The following is a 21,232-nucleotide window of genomic DNA, read 5'->3' as shown; positions in this document are numbered from 1 at the left end:
ATTATTAGAGGTGAGTTGCCTTTAAACAAGACGTTTACAATTATAGGTGGTATAGCTTAACTTCTGAATACATTCTTAACATTGTCAACATGCGCAAATGTGCAATTCTATTGAATTAACTGTGTAGAATCAATGTTCACAAACTTATCTATACAGTTTTGAAATCTGCACATAAGCATGAAGGGCTCAAACTAGATTGAAGACAACATGTATAGCTCACGCTAATAAATAAAGTGCCACCATATCTCCAGGGGTGTTACAGGGTTGTTCATGCAAACACAGCATGTCTTACTGGGCTCTGGGGCCTCTGGGGCCGTGCCATTTGAGGCAATAGGTGCGGGTCCTGCCAAAAGACAACAGGTTCCAGTTTCATTCATTGCAGTTAAAAGAGAGCGCGATGTGGGGAAACTGGCATAGGCAGAAAACATTAGGGACCATGGCACTGCCGTGTCAGAGGGAAGTAAGCTAGGGGTAAATTAGATATTGCATCATGGGAAAACGTAGAGCTAGCGGAACAGAAACTCAGTCGATTTGTTTTGGGGTATTGGGGAGAAGGGAGTGGGAGCACAATGGGCAGAGGACTTATGGTATCATTGCCTTTTGATAACCAAAGGTTGAGAGCATGAACCAGAGAGCAGTGGTAACAGTAGAGGGGGTTAGCTTGAATGCTAAGCTCCTGTCTATTGTTGTTCAGTCTTGATGATGTCTGCTGGAAAGATATCTGTTCAATGTTAGAAAGCAACCAACTGGCATACCTAGAAACATATTTTTACAATATACAAGTAATAGGTTGTGATGTACAAAGGACATAATGTGTGTCATAATGTGTGTTTTTAACAACGAAATTTCATTTAAAGTACTGTAACTAATAGATAATGTACCTGGCTTAGGCACAGAAGGTTCTGAAGTTGGAATTTTATCTGTAGAAAAGATAGATTGATCACAAATGTACATATCAGTACTGTATTTATTATGAAAAATACAGGTGAAATTACCAATGTACCTGGTTTACCAGCAAAAGGGACCCCTGTGCCAGTTGGTGCACCCCCAGCAGTGTCACCTGGACCACCACCCACACCTGCCTCAGGTGTGGCCACTGGCACTGGAACACCCACTCCACCAATGCCTGCTCCCTCTGGCACGCCTGAGGGGCACAAAGTGAGGAAGACAGGTAGACAGAGCAGGTGTGAAAGTGTATGTGGCCATACAGAACAAACCTCCATATATATATATATATATATATATATATATATATATATATATATATATATATATATATATATATATATATATATATATATATATATATATATATATAAAATATAATTGACATACTAATTTGAAGAAATATACCATACCATATTTGGGCGGTTTGACTCCACCAGGATATCCTGTAACGTTTAAAAAAGGGACTTATTCACACTTATGCAAAGATGTGAAACCAATGAGGAAAGGCACATGCTTCTTTGGGATACCAATAACTACTAATACCGTGACTGGATTCCAGTCAGCATTCTTTTCTATAATTTTTCCTCAAACACACAATGTACAGCTTTCTGGTTGACACCCTTGGTACAGCTAAAATAATTTGCAGTTTATACACAGTTTAGTAGCTTTTAAAGATCCACCTCCAGCTACTGCCCCTGGAACCACTCCTGCTCCTCCCAGTCCTCCAGCTCCTGGCCCTGGCCCTGCTCCTCCCAGGCCTCCAGCTCCTGGCCCTGGCCCTGCTCCTCCCAGTCCTCCAGCTCCTGGCCCTGGCCCTGCTCCTCCTGGAACACCTATGGCCAAAAGAGGACATAAATATACAGTATTTGTGTATTTATATCTCGACACGTACCTACCAAGGTTCTGTCTGTGGTCTAAATTACACATACCATACTTAGCAGCTTTGGCTGCAGCAGAATATCCTAAAAACACAAAAAAGAGTGTGTAAATCAATTTAGGCTAAAAAGACAAATGGCAATACAACTGTTTTGCATCTTGGGCCATCTTGGGCCTTGCGCCTGGGTCTATACCCAAACATTAGAAAAGCAATTGATGGGATGTATGTTGTGCTACTGTACAATTTAATAGCCATAATTGTGACCATGATTTACCTCCGGTTCCTACCCCTCCACCCCCTCCAGTCCCAGGCACTGATCTTCCTCCTCCCAGTCCTAGGGTGACCAGATTTGAGTTTGTGAAAAGTGAGGACACTTCGTTACGGGAGGGGAGGCACATTTCAATCAAGACACATTTACGTTTTGGCATGGCTGCAGGTGTCATGTGCTGTTGTAAACAATGCAACTGGAGGAGGCAAGGTCCTCAGTGTTGCCAGATTGGAAATGGCGAAGTATCGTACCAAAGGCTCAAAAGGATCGTATTTGGAGGATAATTATTGTGCATCTTTCAACACTGAGAAGGCGGTCGACCAAAGACAGTTTTCTCTACAGTCAGAGCTCACACAAGAAGGCGGAACGTAAGGGAGATACATTTTCCAAAACTTGTAAGGGCGTTATAATAGTTTGTGAAAGACCCAGAGAAACACAAATATCTGACGAGACGAAATCCCAGACATTTTTGGAATCCCTGCCGGATGCATTTTTAGGTTTCAAAAAGAGGACATGTCTGGGTAAAAGAGGACGTCTGGTCACCCTACCCATTCCTCCAGCCCCTGCCACTGCTCCCCCAGGAACTCCTATGGCAGGAGAGTGAACAGTGTTGTGTACACACAATAGATTTATTTGTACGTTTTTATTTCAAGTCTCCACCTTCGATGTTTCAGTGAATGCTGTTTGGCCGTGTTGCGTCTTCACTCGTTGTAAACCAACCAATCAGCGTGCAGCTCATCTATATTTTCATGAGCATACCATAAAAGGACAAAACCTAGTGTTTTTTTCCCTGGACAAATTCACTGGAAGCATCAGGGGACATAGAACAGCACCCAGGCCATTTTCAGCCCAACCAATGCTACATACCCTATTCAGAGACCTTAAGGAACAGTGTGAAATACCCCAAAAACCCAGTCAATCACCCCTTTAATGTATGTGTCATCCCTACAGTGTTTACATGATGCAGTTTTATTTACCATATTTGGCAGCTTTGGCAGCAGCTGAATATCCTGATTAGGAAAAAAGTTCAAAAAGACATACTTACTGAATATATTCAGGTTGATCAACTTTACCTCTTGTATTTATAGCCAAACAGAAATATGTGTTCTATTTATCTGCATCCTATCTGTAAAATATACCTATTATTCATTGTATTCCTCACCACTATCGCTTCAGATATAAAAACACTGAGGATTTACCTCCAGCTCCTGGTACAAGCCCTCCTGCTCCTCCCAGTCCTCCAGCACCTGGCCCTGCCCCTGCTCCCCCAGGAACTCCTGTGGAAAGAGAATAAGGCATGTTTAGAGTATTGGTTAAACATGAACAAATCAGTACAGTACTATAGTTAATGAACTGGTGTCAACACTACAGTAAAAACAAGTTTAAACAGTTTTACAAACCATATTTAGCAGCTTTGGCAGCAGCTGAATATCCTGAATAAAGAAAAGTAGTAAAATATATTATTATATAAACTACAGATGATCAGCTGATATACCTGAATAAATTCACAAAATTCAGTCATTCAGGTTTATCAACTGCACCTCTATTGTTTATAGCCAAACAGGATGTGTTCTGTTTATCTGTATATACATGTGTATATATTTTCCCTATAACTATCTCTATAAATCAATGTATTTCACAAATTGTATAACTTTATAGCTAAAACAAATACCATGGTCAAAACTATTCTTTACCTCCAGCTCCTGGTACAAGCCCTCCTGCTCCTCCCAGTCCTCCAGCACCTGGCCCTGCTCCTGCTCCCCCAGGAACTCCTGTGGCAGGAGAGTTAGGCATGTTTAGAGTATTGGAACACAGAGTGCTAATGTTAGTACAGTACAATGTTAGGACAGTATAGGGATTTTACTGGTGTCATTACTAGAGTTACATACCATATTTAGCAGCTTTGGCAGCAGCTGAATATCCTGATTAGGAAAAAAGTTCAAAGAGACAAACTTACTGAATGTATTCAGGTTAATCAACTGTACCTCTTGTTTTCATAGCCAAACAGAAAGATGTGTTCTATTTATCTGCATCTTATCTATAAAATATACCTATTATTCATTGTATTGCCCACCACTATCGCTTCAGAGGTAAAAACACTATTCTTTACCTCCAGCTCCTGGTACAAGCCCTCCTGCTCCTCCCAGTCCTCCAGCACCTGGCCCTGCTCCTGCTCCCCCAGGAACTCCTGTGGCAGGAGAGTTAGGCATGTTTAGAGTATTGGAACACAGAGTGCTAATGTTAGTGCAGTACAATGCTAGGACAGTATAGGGATTTTACTGGTGTCATTACTAGAGTTACATACCATATTTAGCAGCTTTGGCAGCAGCTGAATATCCTGAATTATAAAAAATAAAAATAAATTGTGAGAGAGCAGAGGACTTATACAGGCCTACTACCCCCTCTACTGGGAGGTAAGACGGAGTAAAGGCACTGCTAGGGTGACCAGCTGAAAAGGTTGCACTAATCACTGTATTTGTACCCTGAAGGTCCGGATTGAGGCCACAAAAGGAAGAAGAGAAGAACAGAGAGGAGCGCAAGGGGATGGAACTGTATATGTATTCCCAGGAATTTATGTGTGTATTGAATGAAGAATACAAGGAGCACCACAATAGTGTTTTCTTTATTTCGAGCCTTGTCTCTGGTTTCCTTTATTATTATGCTGTCAATGTCGTGCCGTAATATAGTGGGATAAAAACTATCGCCATACAAATGCTCACAATATTCATATACTACAAATATTCAGGTTAATCAACTATACCTCTACTGTTTAGAGCCAAACAGGATGATGTGTTCTGTTTATCTGCATCTCTATCTATAATATATCTTTATTATTAATTGTATTCTCAACATACTATCCCTTTGAGAAAAAAGGTTAAAGTTCAAACTTGTGCTTTACCTCCAGCTCCTGGTACAAGCCCTCCTGCTCCTCCCAGTCCTCCAGCACCTGGCCCTGCCCCTGTTCCCCCAGGAACTCCTGCGGCAGGAGAGTTAGGTTTGACAAATTTGACACACAGTCTTAGTACAGTACAGTGTTAGTACAGTACAGTTAATACACTGGTGTCATCACTAGAGTTACATACCATATTTAGCAGCTTTGGCAGCCGCTGAGTATCCTGAATTAGAAATTAATAGCAATAAGAGATCTTCCAACTTAATGTAAAAAGGTTTATGAACTGCATCTCTAATGCTTATTTTCTGTGATGTGCCAAACAGGATGCAACTTTAGGTATAATTTACCTCTATTTAAGACCATGGTCGAAATGATACATTACCTCCAGCTCCTGGGACAAGCCCTCCTGCTCCTCCCACTCCTCCAACACCTGGACCAGCTCCTGCACCTCCAGGGACTCCTACACCAGTACAATAAAATAATGGATTGTCTTATCTTCACAAAACTTTCTAAGAGTTGCAGTGTATCACTGTACTGTAGGCCATAGAGTACATTCTTACCGTACTTAGGTGGTTTTGCTCCAGCACCAGCACCATAACCATAGCCTACAAAACAGCACATTTTCAGGGCCTTCGTCCTTGTCTTATTTGGGTTAGTTATGTGAGGTCGCTGGTTGGAAGTTAACCTCTGCCATTTGAACGGTGGCACACTCACCTCCGTATCCACCCCCGGGCAGCCCCCCGGGCACCGCCCCCGCCCCACCAGCCCCTCCTGGTACACCTAGACAGTCAGAACACAGTCAAACTGTAATCATACAGTTTGCAATACAACCAGTATAACAAGTATGTTATGTGAATATATCAACGTGTATCAACACAATACCGATATAGCTTATCATTAAAGTTATTACTTTTGAAGCAATGTCAGCTATGCTTTCTTATGTACTGAAAATTATTTATATTTTTACCATATTTAGGAGGCTTGGCACCAGCTGCACCACCAGCGTAGGCTGCGAAAAAGAACAGAGCTTACAGATAAGAGATGAAATACATAATTAACTATCATTTCATGATTACCGGTATGCCGCAAACACCCAAACAAATTCCCTTGAAAAGGGGAGTAATATTGTCACAAGTTGAAATTGCTTGCATGGATATATGTAGATTTTAGCCTGGGTTGACATTGAGTCTAAAAAATCAGATGCTTACATCCGTATCCCGGGACAGTCCCAGGTACCCATCCTGTCCCCGCAGCAGCGCCCCCACCTGGGATTCCACCTGCTCCACCTGGCCCTAGAGATGAATCAATCACAATGGTAAAAACGGTTAGTATAAGATACAGTAAGACTTCAGTTGAAGAATGTCAATAAAATATTATAATGATAGGTGTAGATCTGCTGTAATTTCCAATTACTGGGCAATATATTGTGAAATAACCAAGCAGCCATACCATATTTTAAAGCCTTAGCACCACCTGGGTATCCTGAAAGTAGAAAAGACGTCAACAGAACGCAATCATTCCCTGTTTAGTATGATGATGCAAGTCTGGCTAACACAGTGCTGTAGCACCAAGAAGGTAAGCATTTAAGTATTAAAAGAACTGTATAGTACTGTATGTAAAGTACAGTATAAAGCTCCATGGATTACCTCCAGCCCCACCAGGAACCCCTGCTCCTCCCAGTCCTCCAGCACCTTGCCCTGCCCCTGCTCCCCCAGGAACTCCTGTCAAGATTGTGAGATTGTTTGTTGATCTTCAATATATTAACTCGCACTTCTTTTGTTCTTTTAGTGTAATCTAAGGGTATAAATGAGTAATCGTACCGTATTTGGGAGGTTTAACCCCAGCCCCCGCTGGCACCCCTCCAAAGCCCCCCTGTCCTGCACCACCTGGGACACCTAAGCAGAAGATCCGGAGTTATATTGTGCAGTCGATCATATATTTATTTTTGACAGTCAATTTGGTTTCAAAAAGGAAATCTTACCAAACCTGGAAGGTATCCCACCACCTCCGTACCCTGTACATGTAGATGGGGAAAAAACCCAGAGTCAGCACCCTAACAGAATACCATCCAGCACCAGCCAAGTCATGCCATCAATTCACAGCACCCTTCTCTAACATCCCAAGCCTGGCCTTGCATATCCTGCTTCTGGCATGCTGTATCCACGACAACCTGCTGGTGGAACACCTGCAGCCCCTTGACACACACAGGGCTGCTCGAGATTTTTTAATTGATTATATGAACACTTTTAAATATGGAGAGACAAATCTAAGAGATTTAAGCTAGTATAAATCAAGGGAAGTAAAACATATTGGATTTGGACTCATTCTCTTTGGTAGATCCATGCAGTCTAGCTTAGTTTAACAAACAGTCAAAGCTAGATCAGTGCTTATTGGCAACTGCCATTAGATCTGTACTGCTTGTGGCCTTGCTTTAGTTTTTGACAAATCACGATGAGTTGGTAAGCTTATCTTTTAAAATGAGTAGGGGAGAAGGATGATTTATTGGAAGGACTTTACCTCCAGGTAATGCTCCACCATAACCACCCAAGGTCCCAGTGCCTGTTCCCGCAGGGACACCTTCAGAAAAATATATTTAAATAATACTGTAAGCGTTTATGCTGTATGCAGTAGTTTGTACAGTACTGTGAAGAGCTTGTCATAATGTCAACAAAATACTCTATATGTACCATATTTAGCAGCTTTTGCCGCAGCAGAATATCCTGCAACAAAAAAGGACAAAAATCATCCCCCATAGGGAGATCGTTTACAGCTAATTAGTACCATACCAGTACCATTACTTCAAATCAATTCAATCACATTAAACACAATAATATCTGTGTGACAGAGTAAAATACTTCTTTTCCAGAGGGAAGAACATGTAAGACAATGGACAACATGTCCACTGTCCAAGGAGTCAGATGGCTGAGCGGTTAGGGAATCGGGCTATTAATCAGAAGGTTGCTGGTTCGTGCAAAAATGATGTTGTGTCCTTGGCCAAGGCACTTCACCCTACTTGCCTCAGGGGAATGTCCCTGTACTTGCTGTAAATTGCTCTGGATAAGAGCGTCTGCTAAATGACTAAGTGTAAATGTAACATCTTGTGTTACCTCCAGCTCCTTGCCCTGCCCCAGGTAATCCTCCCGCTCCTCCAGCCACCACTCCAGCTCCTGGCAAGCCTTTCAGAGACCAAAACATCACACAAGGTTGGATGACATATGATTAGATGCCAACATGCATCCAAATAAGGCACTTTACTAGTAACATATGTGGTAAGTAAAACTACATTTTGTAATTGAATAATTAACAATAAGAGTAATGTTGCATCTCCACATGAAATATATACAGTATAATATATCATATCATATATTCAAAATGTATATAGTTCAGGCAAATATATATTCAGTTATCTGACATGGCTAAAATGGAAAATAATGCATTGTTAACCTCCACCCCATGGTCCACCTTGAACTCCTCCTTGAACTCCTCCTTGAACTCCACCACCTGGACCACCTTCAAAACAGATGTTTTATTAACAGAGTCCACGGTATGCTACTCTGATAGACCTCCTCCATGCACTTACATAAACTGCTCTGTCTACCTTGAGGAAAACTTTGTGCAGGGTTATGAACTGGCTTAGTTTATCCCTTAGCTTGGGTTTTACATTTTCAGTGCAGTTCTGCAAACAATTATTCAAAAGATGCGTAACATGTTAATGTCATATTTACCATATTTAGCAGCTTTAGCCTGCGCCTGGGAGATACCTTGTGTTCCCACCCCTATAGATGGTGAAGAAAGCTTAGACAAAGGAGTGCAGTTTTGCAGTGCGCTTATGTATTTATGTGTGCGTGTGTGTATTCCTCACATACATACCAGTTCCAACAGGGTAACCAGGCCTGGACCCAGGACCCCCTTTTCCTCCTGGAAGACCTACTCCACCACCAAAGCCCCCATAACCTGAAACAGTAAGGGGGGGCGATGAAGCATGTTTCTGTATCCTTCTACTTCTTCCAAATACACACACAAACAGAAATACTCAGTGATTTACATGTGGAAATGATATTTTACCAAAGGGAAGTTTGCCTCCTCCAGGTTTTGCTCCATAGCCTCCTGTGGAAATTAAACAGGCAAACAACATTAGTCTAGCAGTCAAGCGCCGTATGAGTCTGACAGTATCCTGATTTAACACTGATCATTATTCAAAATTAAAAAATAAATTGAGTGTGTCTTAGATGGTCAACAACCTTCTTGCATGCTCTCTGGAATTCAGTTAAAACCAAATATTGTCTTTGAATGGCATCCATTAAATAAACTGATTACTCAATTGTTCAAAGCTAATTTGGGTGTCAGATCCACTCAAATAAATGAAACCACATAATTGCATGCAGTAAATGCTAACATGTCTTGTGGGTTAGAGAGTATGCAAGTTTGGTATTGTGGTTCATTGGCTCAATAATTGTAAAAAAATATATAAATCACTTGTTTAATTTAGTACTAAATTTAGCACTTAACATAAATGTTTTACCCGACTGTCAACAAACCTTGAAATATTAACTTAACAAAGGTATAGAAATGCAATATGTTCAACTGATATATATATATTTTTTAAAACCATCTTCACAGGTATGCATAGAAAGTTCATAAGCACAAGGAAAACAGCGCTCAAACTGATCTAAATGTAAGAGAAAAGGAGGACGCTTGGCGGATCCACTTGATCCGCTCAGATCTTGTGTGAGAATGACAGCAGATCTGGGTGTGGTCCAAAGAGAGTTTAAACCTACAGCTGTATCTGGCAGAGTGGCACTCTTCCCTGCAATGGACCATCTATTTACAAAGCCAAAAAGATTAATAAGGGTATTGCAAATTGACCATTTTGGGATGTTGTTTTAGAGATGTTATGTTTCATTGTGTTTTGTAACATAGACTTTGGCATTAACTACTGTGATACAGAGTGCACTTCTTGTCCAAAACCATCTGCTGCACTCAGTATATGCACCTGTGTACATTACAATGGATAAAATCTTCTATTAAATGAGAATGTGTAAATTAACATCTCACATGCAAATACACATTGAGAAGGTGGTCTTATGAAGAGAATGGGTTTAAATCAGCAAGATGACAGCTTACAACTAGGCATCAGCAAGAGTTTAGTGGGTTACATTTCTTTGGTGACAATCGTTCTTGATTGTGTTTGAAGCAACTAATGTATAGCCCAAAAAGTAGAGGGGTTCTGATTTTGAGGTTTTCAAATGTTTTTATCAACAATATTTACAGCATAGACTATAATGAACTCTCAGGGGTGCATCCCACAGGGCCTCAAAAAGAGAACGCCTCTATCATCCTCAGCCACATCTCAAGACAAACCCACCATACACAACCTCAGGGGAATACCCATAGAAGCGCCCGTTCATGTGAGCATTCATGTGCCCATTCACCAGGCCATTCAAATGAGTGTTCATGTGGTTGTAAGGGGAGTAAGACTGCCTGTGCACTGAAGGGGAAGATACTGCAAAGCACGATCAAAAGTATTAAAAACATACCAGTTGGTCCATGCAATAGGGGTCTTTTCAACACTGGGATCAAACTTTTCAGGAATTATAAAATTATAAATGTTGCTTGAATGATAAACATCCGAAATGACAACGTCAATTGACATGTCATACATGATGTGATTAGGTAACATTGCATACCTTGTGTTTTGGGTGATTTGAGTGGATATCCATGGAACACTCCTGGTTGCATTGGTCCTCCATACCCATATCCTGAAGCAACAACATTCACAAATCAATAACATCAGTTATCAGTTAACAGTTATATCCATTTTGAACAGGAGCTTTAGAAGCAGAGATGGTGAGGTTTTACCAAAACAAGAGGGGCACCCCTACCTGTCCCTCCCGGACCACCCTGCCCACCACCAGGCACTGCAGAGGCAAATGATCAGATCAAGACATTAAAAACATGAGGTGCTGCAATACAATACTGTTGATGGATGGACGCACACCAGCCAAATAAATAGGCCTTGTGTTTTTCAAATTTTGAAACATGACTCATGGTTGGTTTACTGTGGTTAATCAATGCTTTATATTGTCAGATGAAGAGAATGAAGGATGGATTATTTTATTGAAAAAACAATAAACGTTGGAATTTACATGATTTTGTGTTGAGGCCAGTCCCAGTTGCCACTCCAGGCAGAACCCCACGACCACCAAACCCTGCAGACATGAGGAACACGTTCAACACTATTTGACATGTACAGTGTACAGTGTATGCAATGCTTCCCATAATGACATGCTGAATTGCAGGTGTGATTGAAAATAGACTTCAGGGTAGGTCTGAGAATTTGACATACCTGTTCCTGGCACCACTCCACCTTGATAAAGTCCAGGGACACCAACACCTACAAAAGGGAATTAGTTGCAAGTTATTTTAACTTGGCTACCAACCCTATGCACACATAGACAAATGGATGCACACATAATATTCTGTCAGTGTCTTACACACACCTGGCACTTTTGAAGCTTTTTTCCCTGCCCCTCCAAGCCCTCCTCCAGGTAAACCAATCTGAGGAAAGACTGGTGCTAACAAATGAAGATAAAAGTCAGACTCAGTAACCTATTATGAAAGTATTGTGCACAAGACTGGTAAAGACAAAGAGAATAAACCCCTGTCCAGTGTTGTGCTACAGTGCTGAAGGTCTTACCTCCTGCAGGAACAGAAGCTCCTCCTCCTGCTCCCCCAGGCCCCCCACCTCCACCCAGCACGGTCCCTCCAGTGCCAACTCCTACACATACACAAACAAACTTAAAAAATGGCAAACTCACACTTATGACTGAGACTTTTAGAGTCTTAAGCAAAGCACTAAACAGCAGAACTGATGGGTTCACTTATCTGTCTGTGTTTACAATCCCTCGTTATGTAGTGACGAATTATCGTCAGTTAAATGTGAGTGCCTTGATTTTGGTGACCTTACGCAATGAATGACAATACTGTAATACGTATTGGAGAACATCTGACATGTAGTTACAAAACATGGACATATGAGGGACCTGTGGAGCTCCTGGTTCTCCATGCACAGCTTTGAAAATGCCAGTGTGTCAAACAAGCTAATCTGCCATCCCCCTTTTGGTTTATTAAGAGTATGGTGATCAAAAGCCAAATGATCAGCGCTAATTTAACCAAATCAGTATGCATGGCATTTGCCTTGCTTCATCACATGCTTAATTTCCTTGGCCATGAACTGGAACAGGAAATGAGCTGTCAGCTCTGCTGCAAAGGGATCTTGGCAAGGGAATCAAAAACGGTTTCACTTTATTTGTTTAACCTTTTCTTTCTATCTTCAACCTGGCTCTCAGCAAAACATGCATTGGAGGGAGATATAGACAAGGTTTGGCAAAATAATGGAGAGGAATGTTGTGTGAGGGGGAGTTATAGAATTGGCATTTTTTTGGAAAGTCTTGAAAAAGAGTAATGATACTGGTTGCACAAGAGTTGTTTCATTTAGAGTCAGGATGACCTCAACTGAATACATGTTGAATACTCTAAACTAGCCCGAAAGAAAATCATAAACATCTACACTAAAAGCACACTATGGTCAGGATTAACTTTTGGCAACACTATCCTGTGCAAGGTAATCTTTTCAATACCTGTCAGTCTGCCCAATACATTTTTTTATATCAAATTTGTTTTAAATGTATAAGGCTGTTTCTGTTAGCTTACCCATAGCATGCATGCAAAACTCTTTTGTTTAGAACTTTTTATAATTTATTGTAATAGGCTAGCCGAGATTTCTATTCGTCTTACCTCCTTTGGGTGGTTTTGGACCCTTGCCACCTACGCCTAGAAAAGAAGCATTTCAAGAATGTTAAAGAACTGGATGCTGTTTGGTGGAATTGCTTTCCTTGCCCTCTTTATGTCCTGGATAGAGGAAGGTTTGAGCGTTAGATCATCCAGTCTTGGGTGTCAGTGAGACTAACAGTGCAGCTCACCTAGACCTGGCTGCAGTCCACCAGTAGGAAGTCCTGCTCCACCGTACCCTGAATTAGAGACAAGAGGCTGGTCAATGAGGATTCAAGTTTCTCTTGATGTAATCATAGTCATGGCCAAACATCCATGTAGACATTCAAAATAATACTGGTAGTTTATGACTAAGACGTTATTTACATTACTGTGAAGGTAGTTCAACTACTGATATGGTAGTTAATTATGGAGATAAGGAAATGACTGAATTGTGATTCTATACCTGGCTGTAAACCACCTCCAGGCAGCACACTACCTCCATAACCTGAAAGGAGACCAAAATATCAACCTTAATCCTTTTTTTTTTTTAAGAAATAAAAATAGCAATGCCCATTGGAGGCCAACCTGGTTTGGGACCCTTTTGTCCACCGGCTCCAGCCCCTGGGAAGAATCCTCCAGCTCTACCTCCATATCCCCCGTAGCCACCATAACCAGCTGAGAACAACAGAAACAAAAGGAAAGGTCATCAGCACACAGTTCTGTGACAATGCAGCAGTGCTAACATATTATTGTAATATCATAGCTTTAGCAGAACTGGGAGCCCATAAAGGAAAAGGCCACACTTCACCTCCAGGCTGGGCTTGAGGGTATCCGCCTCCAAGGCCTCCTGCTCCTAATGCGGGACCACCAGCTCCTCCATAAGGCCCAGCCCCGAGTCCACCGGCCCCCAGGTTTCCATAGCCTCAGAAGATGGAAGGAGGATGGTAGGGAAAGAAAAAGAGCAAGAGAGACAGCGAGGGAGAGAGTCAATAGAGTAGGAGAGAGAGAGAGACAGAGAGAGAGAGAGAGAGAGAGAGAGAGAGAGAGAGAGAGAGAGAGAGACACAACTGCACTGAATGGAATTGGATTAGGTGTCAAAACATCTGTATTCTGTTTTTAGTTTTCTGCAAGTGGAAATGATAGGCAATGTGCCAAGTTCCAGGTCCACTCCTGGGCCCTGCTATAGTACCTACATACTTGTAAAGGGATATCATGATCAAGAATATGAAAGAATTCATGACAAATTCATTATAGACTAAGAGGTGGGTTCTGCCACTGTGTCTGCTGCATTACATCTAATCTATCTATAAGTCTTACTTATATTTTTTAAACTTGGTTTAGAACTTGTATTACAATGTCTTTATAGTCTCACTCCACCATCTGTTTTTAATTTTGGTCAATAGGTCTTCTGTGGTCATGTGGTTCCGGCTGACTGCCCCAGTAGAGGGAGCACTTTGGTCACTTAGCATCAGACAACCATAGCTATTCCTTGATGACTTCAACGGCTACAGATCTTTGCAATCCTCAGTATGTCTTTGAGAAGAAAAACGTCTTCTTTCCACATGGTAGTGATACATATATGAAGTCATATCCCAGCTTCGGTTTCTGCTCGCTGACAGGAACAGCAGTAGACGAAGAAGAAGGAGAAGAAAAATAAAAAACAAAACAGGGAGGGGGAAGTATGGAAAGACTTCTACTGCCACCTTTGCCTCTTTGTATCTTGACCATGCTTAATCTGCCAGTGACCTTTGTATTAACCTATCCATTGAATTACAGGCAGTGAGAGCCAAAGAAAATTAGTACAAATAATCTGTCCTTATGAACTGGAACAAAATAGTGACAAATAGCACAAGACACCCATGCCCTTGCAAAAGTGGTGATGATTCAATAAAGCACATTCCTGTGCTAAATAATTGAATAATTGTTTTCCAGCGCTATGAAGCATGACCAAAACATACCTTAGATAGCCAAGAGGCACAACCTGGATTCAGCTGGTGGAAAACTTACGTACGGTGTTAGAGAGGATGGAGACAAAGGTTGCTGCTTCTGTTCAGTAAACACGACCATTGCAGAGCCCAGGGGAACTCTGTAGGAGAGCTGCACAGTGTTAGCCTCTGTAAACTCTGTAGAATTGTTCTGTCAGCCATGCAGAAGGCTCTGCTCTGGGCTTTCCAAGTTAGATGACATCAGATTTTCAAGAGACCTCAACTGGTTCGTTGGAGACTGATATCTGGGGCTTTGTTTTTTAGTCTTTAACAGCTAAGCAGTATGAGATATTGGGGGATGATGACCAAGTACTCAAAAACTGATGAAAAAGGAAAAAGTGAGGACAGAAGGAGAGAGTGGTGCGGAAAAAAGCCAACTGTCTATAAGGTGAAGGCAGCCATACTGGGAGATTCTGTGGAATGCTCGGGGAGAATTGAAGAATGGAGGTGTGGGGTTTCCTTCCACAGTCAAAACAGGGCATCAGTCCTGCCAAGGCCATGGTGCGGTCAGCAAAAGCCTAGACTCTAAGCTCACCGTCGCCGATAATCCATCTTCTAAGCATCCTCCTCTTCCTCCACCATTGCCCAATCCTCCGCAAACTGACCTTGTAGCAATAACAATAATCAGATTGATATACTGTATTTTTGGATGGATCTTAAGGAGAGGGGGTGGGGGGACTCCCCTTACAGTATCCACCAACAGAGTAAACACAGAGGCGATGAAGGTATGAAACAATTGAATTGACAAGATTAGGTCATTTGTCAGCTAAACGGTACACTCCCTGGGTCTCTGCTTTCTGAGCGACAGCCAGTCTAACTCAGCGCTCTCTCTTTTTTTCTAGCTTGAACTCCCAGGAGACTGAAGACCGACACAAGGAGTACTGGAATGTCTCACTGGCTGCTTAGTGAGAGAAGCACAGGTCAGTCTGAGGTTGTTTTGTGGGTGTGTGTGTATCTGCCTGTGTGGATCTGTCTGTGTGCAAATATCATGTCATGTCTGTGTGAGAGTGTGCGTCAGTGAGAGTTTAACAGATATGTGTGTGAGTGTTCAGTGTGAGTTCTGTGTGTGGTTGAGCAGTTCCATTCATCACTCCAGCCCACCTCTGCGCTCAGTGAAGTCCTGTCTGTTTTAGCCACGCTCGGGGTTGACCACCACCTGCAGTGCTGTGCTGTGCTGTCCTGTCCAAAACCAGCACACCCAAGCCCACCTGAGATTGGTATATGTGTGTATGCTTGTGTGTGTTTGTGTGTGTTTATCTGAACCTTCGTCAGACTTTCAAACCAGGTTCAAAGACCAGAGATCGTAAAGAAGTCGCTGCAGGAATTCATTTTCTCTGGCTTCAACATCACTAGACACAGTTTCAATAAAACACCCACAAGAGAAATGCAAAAGTCATGCTTTCCAGGGTCAACGCAAGAGGACACACGAACATGCTGTAGACCATTGCTGGTTGGAACCTCTCCATTAATTGTATCATTGATACGAGCTCTTACAAAAGCCCTTTGTTTTCATATGTACCCACACCTGTCAGCTCAAACAAGCAGGGGTTTCTTTGAGTCCTATTATTACAGTAAGTCCGTTCACACAAACAGGCCTGTCTTAGCTCACACGTTAGTTTGTTGGAAGCCCATGCGGACGTTGTTGGTTGTAATGATTTGCACACATGGAAACTCTGTGCCCTTGACCTCGAAATAGAAACAAGCTTGTTTTACTTTGGTGCCGATGCCGTTGTTCAGTCAATAGCCTCGCTGATTACTGACAGGTGGTTGATTTATCCAAGTAAAAATGGCCGCTGTTTGTCTCTGTGACACGCAAGCCATAGACAGAGAGTAAGGATAAGCTAAACCAAAGCACCTTTGGACAAAGAGTGAGGTCAGACACTTACAACACAAGCCAGAGGTGGAAGGGGGGCACAGAAATACTATATTACATATGGGAGAGAAATGACCTCCAATGTATCACATTTTCCCTCCACTTGCAACGGTGCAGTGTCAGAAGGGTGATGGTTGATGACGAATTTCCATTCATAAAGGTCCTGCAGCTTTTACAGCTGTGCTCTGTGACAAGTGCACCTGAAGGTCTCTGAGGTGAAATCCAGTAAAGTGCACCTACAATTAAAGTTTTGAATTAGCAGTGCGCCTTTAAACAATGATTACATTTTTAGGGCAAAATATGTTCAGTAGAAACTAGTTAATTGTGGACTGCCAATGCCAAGGACTGTGTGTTGGTAGAAAACATGTAAGGAAAATATGGGCCAGTAGTTGGTAAGAACATTTTAGGTCATTTTAGGTCATGGTTTCAGTAGTATCTCTCATATGTCTGGTTGAATTTAGAACGAGTAAAACAAGGCAGGGTTATTGCAAACTTTGTCTTTTCTTTCCTTCTTTCTGCCTGTCTCCCCGTTCTCCCTTATTCCTTCTCTTGCTCTCTTTCAGTCTGGGTCACATGGATTCAATGCATCGAACTAGAGGTGTTAAAAGGAACATACAGAATAAGCCAATTGAGAGGAGACTCTCTCTGTCTCTCTTTCTCTCTCCCTTCCTCGCGACCAGCTGGGCCTGTTGAAGGGTTTAATTTAAGAGAGCGAAGAATTCCATGGCAGGCATCCACAGCAACTGAATACAGAGGAGGTGAAAGCAGACCAGGGATTAGAACTCTGGAACGTCCCAAAAAACTCTGGAACCTGTTTCCTTCTCTTTTCTAGCTCTGATGGAGATAGGGTTCAACTGGCAAAAATGACAAGTTTTGGTATGGGGGAGTCATGGTTGATTATGATTGATTGATTGAGTGTTAAGAAGTCAATCATAGCTAAAATATTTTCAGTTGATCTAATATGTACTGTTGGTGCTTCAAGTTATATCCTACTGAAAGCCTCAATACCTCATCAGTCCTTGAATAGTCATAATTACACCCTTCACAGTCCTGACAGATGACTGCATGGGTATCAGATGAACAAATCGCTGGGGTTCCAAGTTCTTTTTTTTCAATGCATTCTTACAAAGCCTCACACAAAGAGTTGGACGAGGACAGACGGTGACGTTAAAGTTGGAAGATGTATTACCCAGAGATGATTCCACATTGCGTGAGACAATCAGACAAGCTGGATCTCCTCTCCTCCTCCCTCTCGGGTGAACCTCCCTAATCCCTTGTCACTTCCAAGTTTTCCCAAGCCATCAGTCTCTGCACATGCATGAAAAGTTGACTTCTCCTCATGTTGGACTGATAAAACAGACACAAAACACACTCCCTCTGGCTGGTAAGAACAACTCAGCCTAATCAGGGAACCCTTTCTTCTTTCCATCTTCCTTTCTGACATGGCCAGAGAGAGGTACTGTATTGGAGCTTTAGCCCCAGCCAGGCGACCCCTGAATACATGCCTTTCAGGGAGTTTGGCATTAAACAAACAAGGCTATGGTTCCATGAGCTTTCACTCAATTTGTGTTTGCAACTGTGGACCAGGGTCAAGATCGAATAAATGAAATGTAAAGTGGAATGGAGGGAGTAATTTGGCCCGCCTACAGTATCTCCTGCACTTGACTTGACATAGTCAATGACTTTATTCAGTTACTTTCAGATGGGGTAGGATCATTTACTTCAGAATTGAAGTCTTCTTGTTTTGTTTATGTTGCTGCAGACTTAGGTGCTCAAACCTGACAGGGACGACATTTGTTCACATACAAACCAGGACGTGAGTGCATAAAAAAATAAGTCAACTGACAAACTTCAAGGAGGCAAACAGCTCTGCTGAATGTCTCCAATTTACAGGGCCGCTGTAAAACGATCCATTGCACTAATGTGGATTACAGCAATGCCACAGGGCCAAGGGTGGCCCTGCCCAGTGACGTCTCCTGCAGTCGGACTCCCACCAAGCCTCTCACCGAGCCTCCACATCTCCACAAGACCATCTGTATTACATGCCTTGCTACACGTGCATCCACGCAAAAAAACACGTTAAATGCTGTTGATTGCGATGGCACACATTCATGCTGTGCTTATCATAACGTGTCCAGTTTGGTATGATGTCACTGTTTATCTAACAATCACTATGGTGTGGGACACGTTACACTGTTGCCTTCAAATGAACCGCACTGACAGAGCTGCAGATCTGCAGGAGAAGATTCTATTGGTCCACTTTTTCCATCCTATTCCAAAGGAATGCTACAGTTGCTCTGCCAACATCCAATCTCTCAGTAGAGACTCATCTCTCATTCTGTGGACATTGGTTGGCATGCAACACACACCTACAAACACCCAAGTATGTGTAGCCGTGGCCACACATATGCTTCTAATGTAGATTTTTACACACAAGTTTATATACATACAACCAAAACCACAAACCAAACCCACACTCAGACAAGCATTTTACATGCAGCCATGGTACATGTACCACACAAACCACACAGCCACACTTACCACAAATACCCATACCATTTCTGTCCATTATTTATTATGTCTTTAGGAGAGCAATGGTGCATATCATGCACACAGACAAAAACTGTCAATAAAGGATCCAGTGCTCATGGTATGTAAAGCTGGTGATGCATGTAACATCCCCCAGATGGTCCACATATGCATTTCAGTATCTGTCTTCTGAATAGTTTTCTGACAAGTCAGGGTTAAGACATTATACTAGCATTAAACAGGTCAGTGTCTCTGAAGGAACACTGGGCATGTGTGTGTGTGCATTTCTTAAGAGACATTTGGTCTCAGTGAGAGTTCACTTTCTACATGAACTGAGTTCATAGTTCACAAATTAAAAAATGAACTAGTTCAGTTTGTAGTTCATAATTCAAAATTTTGAACTAAGTTCACAGCTCCAAAAAATTAACCAGTTTTTTTGTCAATATGTTACGAGCTATAATTTTTCTGAATTATTTCCACAGCCCATATAGACTTACAGACAGCAATTATTTTATTAGTTTAACGCTAAAACTATGTGTCAGATTTCATCTTCATATCCAATTTTTGATTTTTAATCCTTATCCAGCCAGGATTTACATTTGCGCTGAAGGTACAGCCTCCCCCCATTTGTTCTATCTGTCTGCGATACCGCTCTCGGCCTCTAAGCAACTTCAGCGCTCCCACACTTGCCAGGAATAGACAGTAGAAGAAAGCACACGCGATTGACTGGTTGTGAAACCCTGGATACAGGACTGTGTGTCTTTCACCTGGAAGTTTCTAGAAATCTGGCACCTAATTGAACAAAATCTAAAAGAGAGAGCGTGTTGTTCACAGACACCAGAATGAACGCATTCACAGTATCGTTCATCAGGCAGTAACACAGTACGTTCAGTTCACGTTCACCAAAATGATCATTAACTTTTGTTCAATGAACGCGTTCAGGCACAACACTGCAAAACAGTGTGATGACAGGGTGGTTACCTCAGGCATCTCCCTATGTTAAACACGTGTGACGGACAGTGCCCAGGTGCCTTAACTGGGAAAACACCTCACTATCTACACATCAGTGTGGGTTAAGGTAGATCAATGAAACAGTGAATTAGTGAGCAAGGACTTGTGTGGGCTAGACCCAAAATGTCCAAAAGCACTTCAAGCAGCAGGTGTGGACCATGCTCACATAGCTAGTGCAGAAAAAAGTCATCAATGATGTCATATCTTTCAGGTTGACAAACCAACATGGGCATCAGAATAAAATCCAACCCCATCATTTAATATGATGTCATATAATATGTTACACTCCACACCTGACATAATACAATGCCAATGAATCTGATCAGGGATGTGACCGATTTTACCCCTGAGCCCACTACAGCCTTTCCAGGGATGATTTGGCAACGTGTGACATTGGAAGGAATCGAGAGGGGAGATATTTCTCCATCTCTACAAAAACAATACTTGGGCTTTGGGTGCCAGATGGACTTGGAGAGGGTTTTCTGCTCCAGACCTGGCCGGCCGGAGCCAGGGGAGAGGCTGGGGGCTGGGGCCAGGGAATGCCTCATCACTGGACCCATTTAGGGATAGAAACATGACCGTGAGAACATGGTCAGTAGAACATGTTTTTTGAGAGGAAAAAGTTGAAAAAATAAAACCCCACCTCATCCTAAATATAACCCAGTTTAATTGGTGTACATTTTATGTTATTTAACATGTAATGCATGTATGTGTTTCAGTTATTTTTCCAAGGCCAGTAGTGCAACATGCAACACATTCTCAATCTTCCCTCTGAAGGGTGGAATTTTCTTATTTGGTGGTCTCTCCGCATCTTATCTCACCTGACACTGTGATGACATTTTGATTGGCACGATCATTCCCAAGTTTAAGTTGTGAAACTTATATGCAGTGTTCTTTAACAGCTACTTAGAAACATGAGAACTAATTGGAAGCAACTTCTGGAATCCATTGTAAAATGGCTCTCCTCCAAATGGGACCGGACAGCAAGGGAACATTCACAACGACAACAAACAGCCGTAACAAACTGAGACGAGGGGATAACGTGTAGGTCTCGGTCCTCTGGACGAGAATGTTT

General features: G+C 42.1%; 1 protein-coding gene across 1 annotated transcript in view; it reads right to left on the bottom strand.

Annotated features, from left to right (window-relative positions):
* Positions 1 to 21,232, bottom strand: part of elna (elastin a) — a 75,414-nt gene that overhangs the window by 10,239 nt on the left and 43,943 nt on the right. Inside the window, exons 7-50 of the mRNA XM_084673644.1 lie at positions 13,568 to 13,681; positions 13,345 to 13,434; positions 13,223 to 13,264; positions 12,969 to 13,016; positions 12,784 to 12,819; positions 11,684 to 11,764; positions 11,487 to 11,561; positions 11,333 to 11,380; positions 11,133 to 11,195; positions 10,869 to 10,904; positions 10,674 to 10,745; positions 10,352 to 10,489; positions 9,052 to 9,093; positions 8,857 to 8,940; positions 8,712 to 8,762; positions 8,431 to 8,496; positions 8,094 to 8,162; positions 7,674 to 7,706; positions 7,504 to 7,563; positions 6,968 to 7,000; positions 6,807 to 6,881; positions 6,633 to 6,707; positions 6,436 to 6,468; positions 6,195 to 6,278; positions 5,954 to 5,995; positions 5,701 to 5,766; positions 5,547 to 5,591; positions 5,369 to 5,446; positions 5,177 to 5,209; positions 4,993 to 5,070; positions 4,399 to 4,431; positions 4,204 to 4,281; positions 3,983 to 4,015; positions 3,788 to 3,865; positions 3,494 to 3,526; positions 3,293 to 3,370; positions 3,071 to 3,103; positions 2,100 to 2,159; positions 1,878 to 1,910; positions 1,629 to 1,781; positions 1,359 to 1,391; positions 1,004 to 1,144; positions 882 to 920; positions 293 to 343 (exon numbers count right to left, since the gene is read on the bottom strand). Of these exons, the coding sequence (XP_084529770.1) occupies positions 293 to 343; positions 882 to 920; positions 1,004 to 1,144; positions 1,359 to 1,391; positions 1,629 to 1,781; positions 1,878 to 1,910; positions 2,100 to 2,159; positions 3,071 to 3,103; positions 3,293 to 3,370; positions 3,494 to 3,526; positions 3,788 to 3,865; positions 3,983 to 4,015; positions 4,204 to 4,281; positions 4,399 to 4,431; positions 4,993 to 5,070; positions 5,177 to 5,209; positions 5,369 to 5,446; positions 5,547 to 5,591; positions 5,701 to 5,766; positions 5,954 to 5,995; positions 6,195 to 6,278; positions 6,436 to 6,468; positions 6,633 to 6,707; positions 6,807 to 6,881; positions 6,968 to 7,000; positions 7,504 to 7,563; positions 7,674 to 7,706; positions 8,094 to 8,162; positions 8,431 to 8,496; positions 8,712 to 8,762; positions 8,857 to 8,940; positions 9,052 to 9,093; positions 10,352 to 10,489; positions 10,674 to 10,745; positions 10,869 to 10,904; positions 11,133 to 11,195; positions 11,333 to 11,380; positions 11,487 to 11,561; positions 11,684 to 11,764; positions 12,784 to 12,819; positions 12,969 to 13,016; positions 13,223 to 13,264; positions 13,345 to 13,434; positions 13,568 to 13,681 (2,766 nt within the window). The remainder of the gene's footprint in view (positions 1 to 292; positions 344 to 881; positions 921 to 1,003; positions 1,145 to 1,358; positions 1,392 to 1,628; positions 1,782 to 1,877; positions 1,911 to 2,099; positions 2,160 to 3,070; positions 3,104 to 3,292; positions 3,371 to 3,493; positions 3,527 to 3,787; positions 3,866 to 3,982; positions 4,016 to 4,203; positions 4,282 to 4,398; positions 4,432 to 4,992; positions 5,071 to 5,176; positions 5,210 to 5,368; positions 5,447 to 5,546; positions 5,592 to 5,700; positions 5,767 to 5,953; positions 5,996 to 6,194; positions 6,279 to 6,435; positions 6,469 to 6,632; positions 6,708 to 6,806; positions 6,882 to 6,967; positions 7,001 to 7,503; positions 7,564 to 7,673; positions 7,707 to 8,093; positions 8,163 to 8,430; positions 8,497 to 8,711; positions 8,763 to 8,856; positions 8,941 to 9,051; positions 9,094 to 10,351; positions 10,490 to 10,673; positions 10,746 to 10,868; positions 10,905 to 11,132; positions 11,196 to 11,332; positions 11,381 to 11,486; positions 11,562 to 11,683; positions 11,765 to 12,783; positions 12,820 to 12,968; positions 13,017 to 13,222; positions 13,265 to 13,344; positions 13,435 to 13,567; positions 13,682 to 21,232) is intronic.

This window comes from Hypomesus nipponensis, chromosome 15 (genome assembly GCF_054491055.1).
Source record: "Hypomesus nipponensis isolate SF chromosome 15, ASM5449105v1, whole genome shotgun sequence".
NCBI classification, from domain to species: domain Eukaryota; kingdom Metazoa; phylum Chordata; class Actinopteri; order Osmeriformes; family Osmeridae; genus Hypomesus; species Hypomesus nipponensis.
Note: the sequence above shows the minus strand (reverse complement) of the source record. Positions and strands in the feature narration are given on the sequence as shown.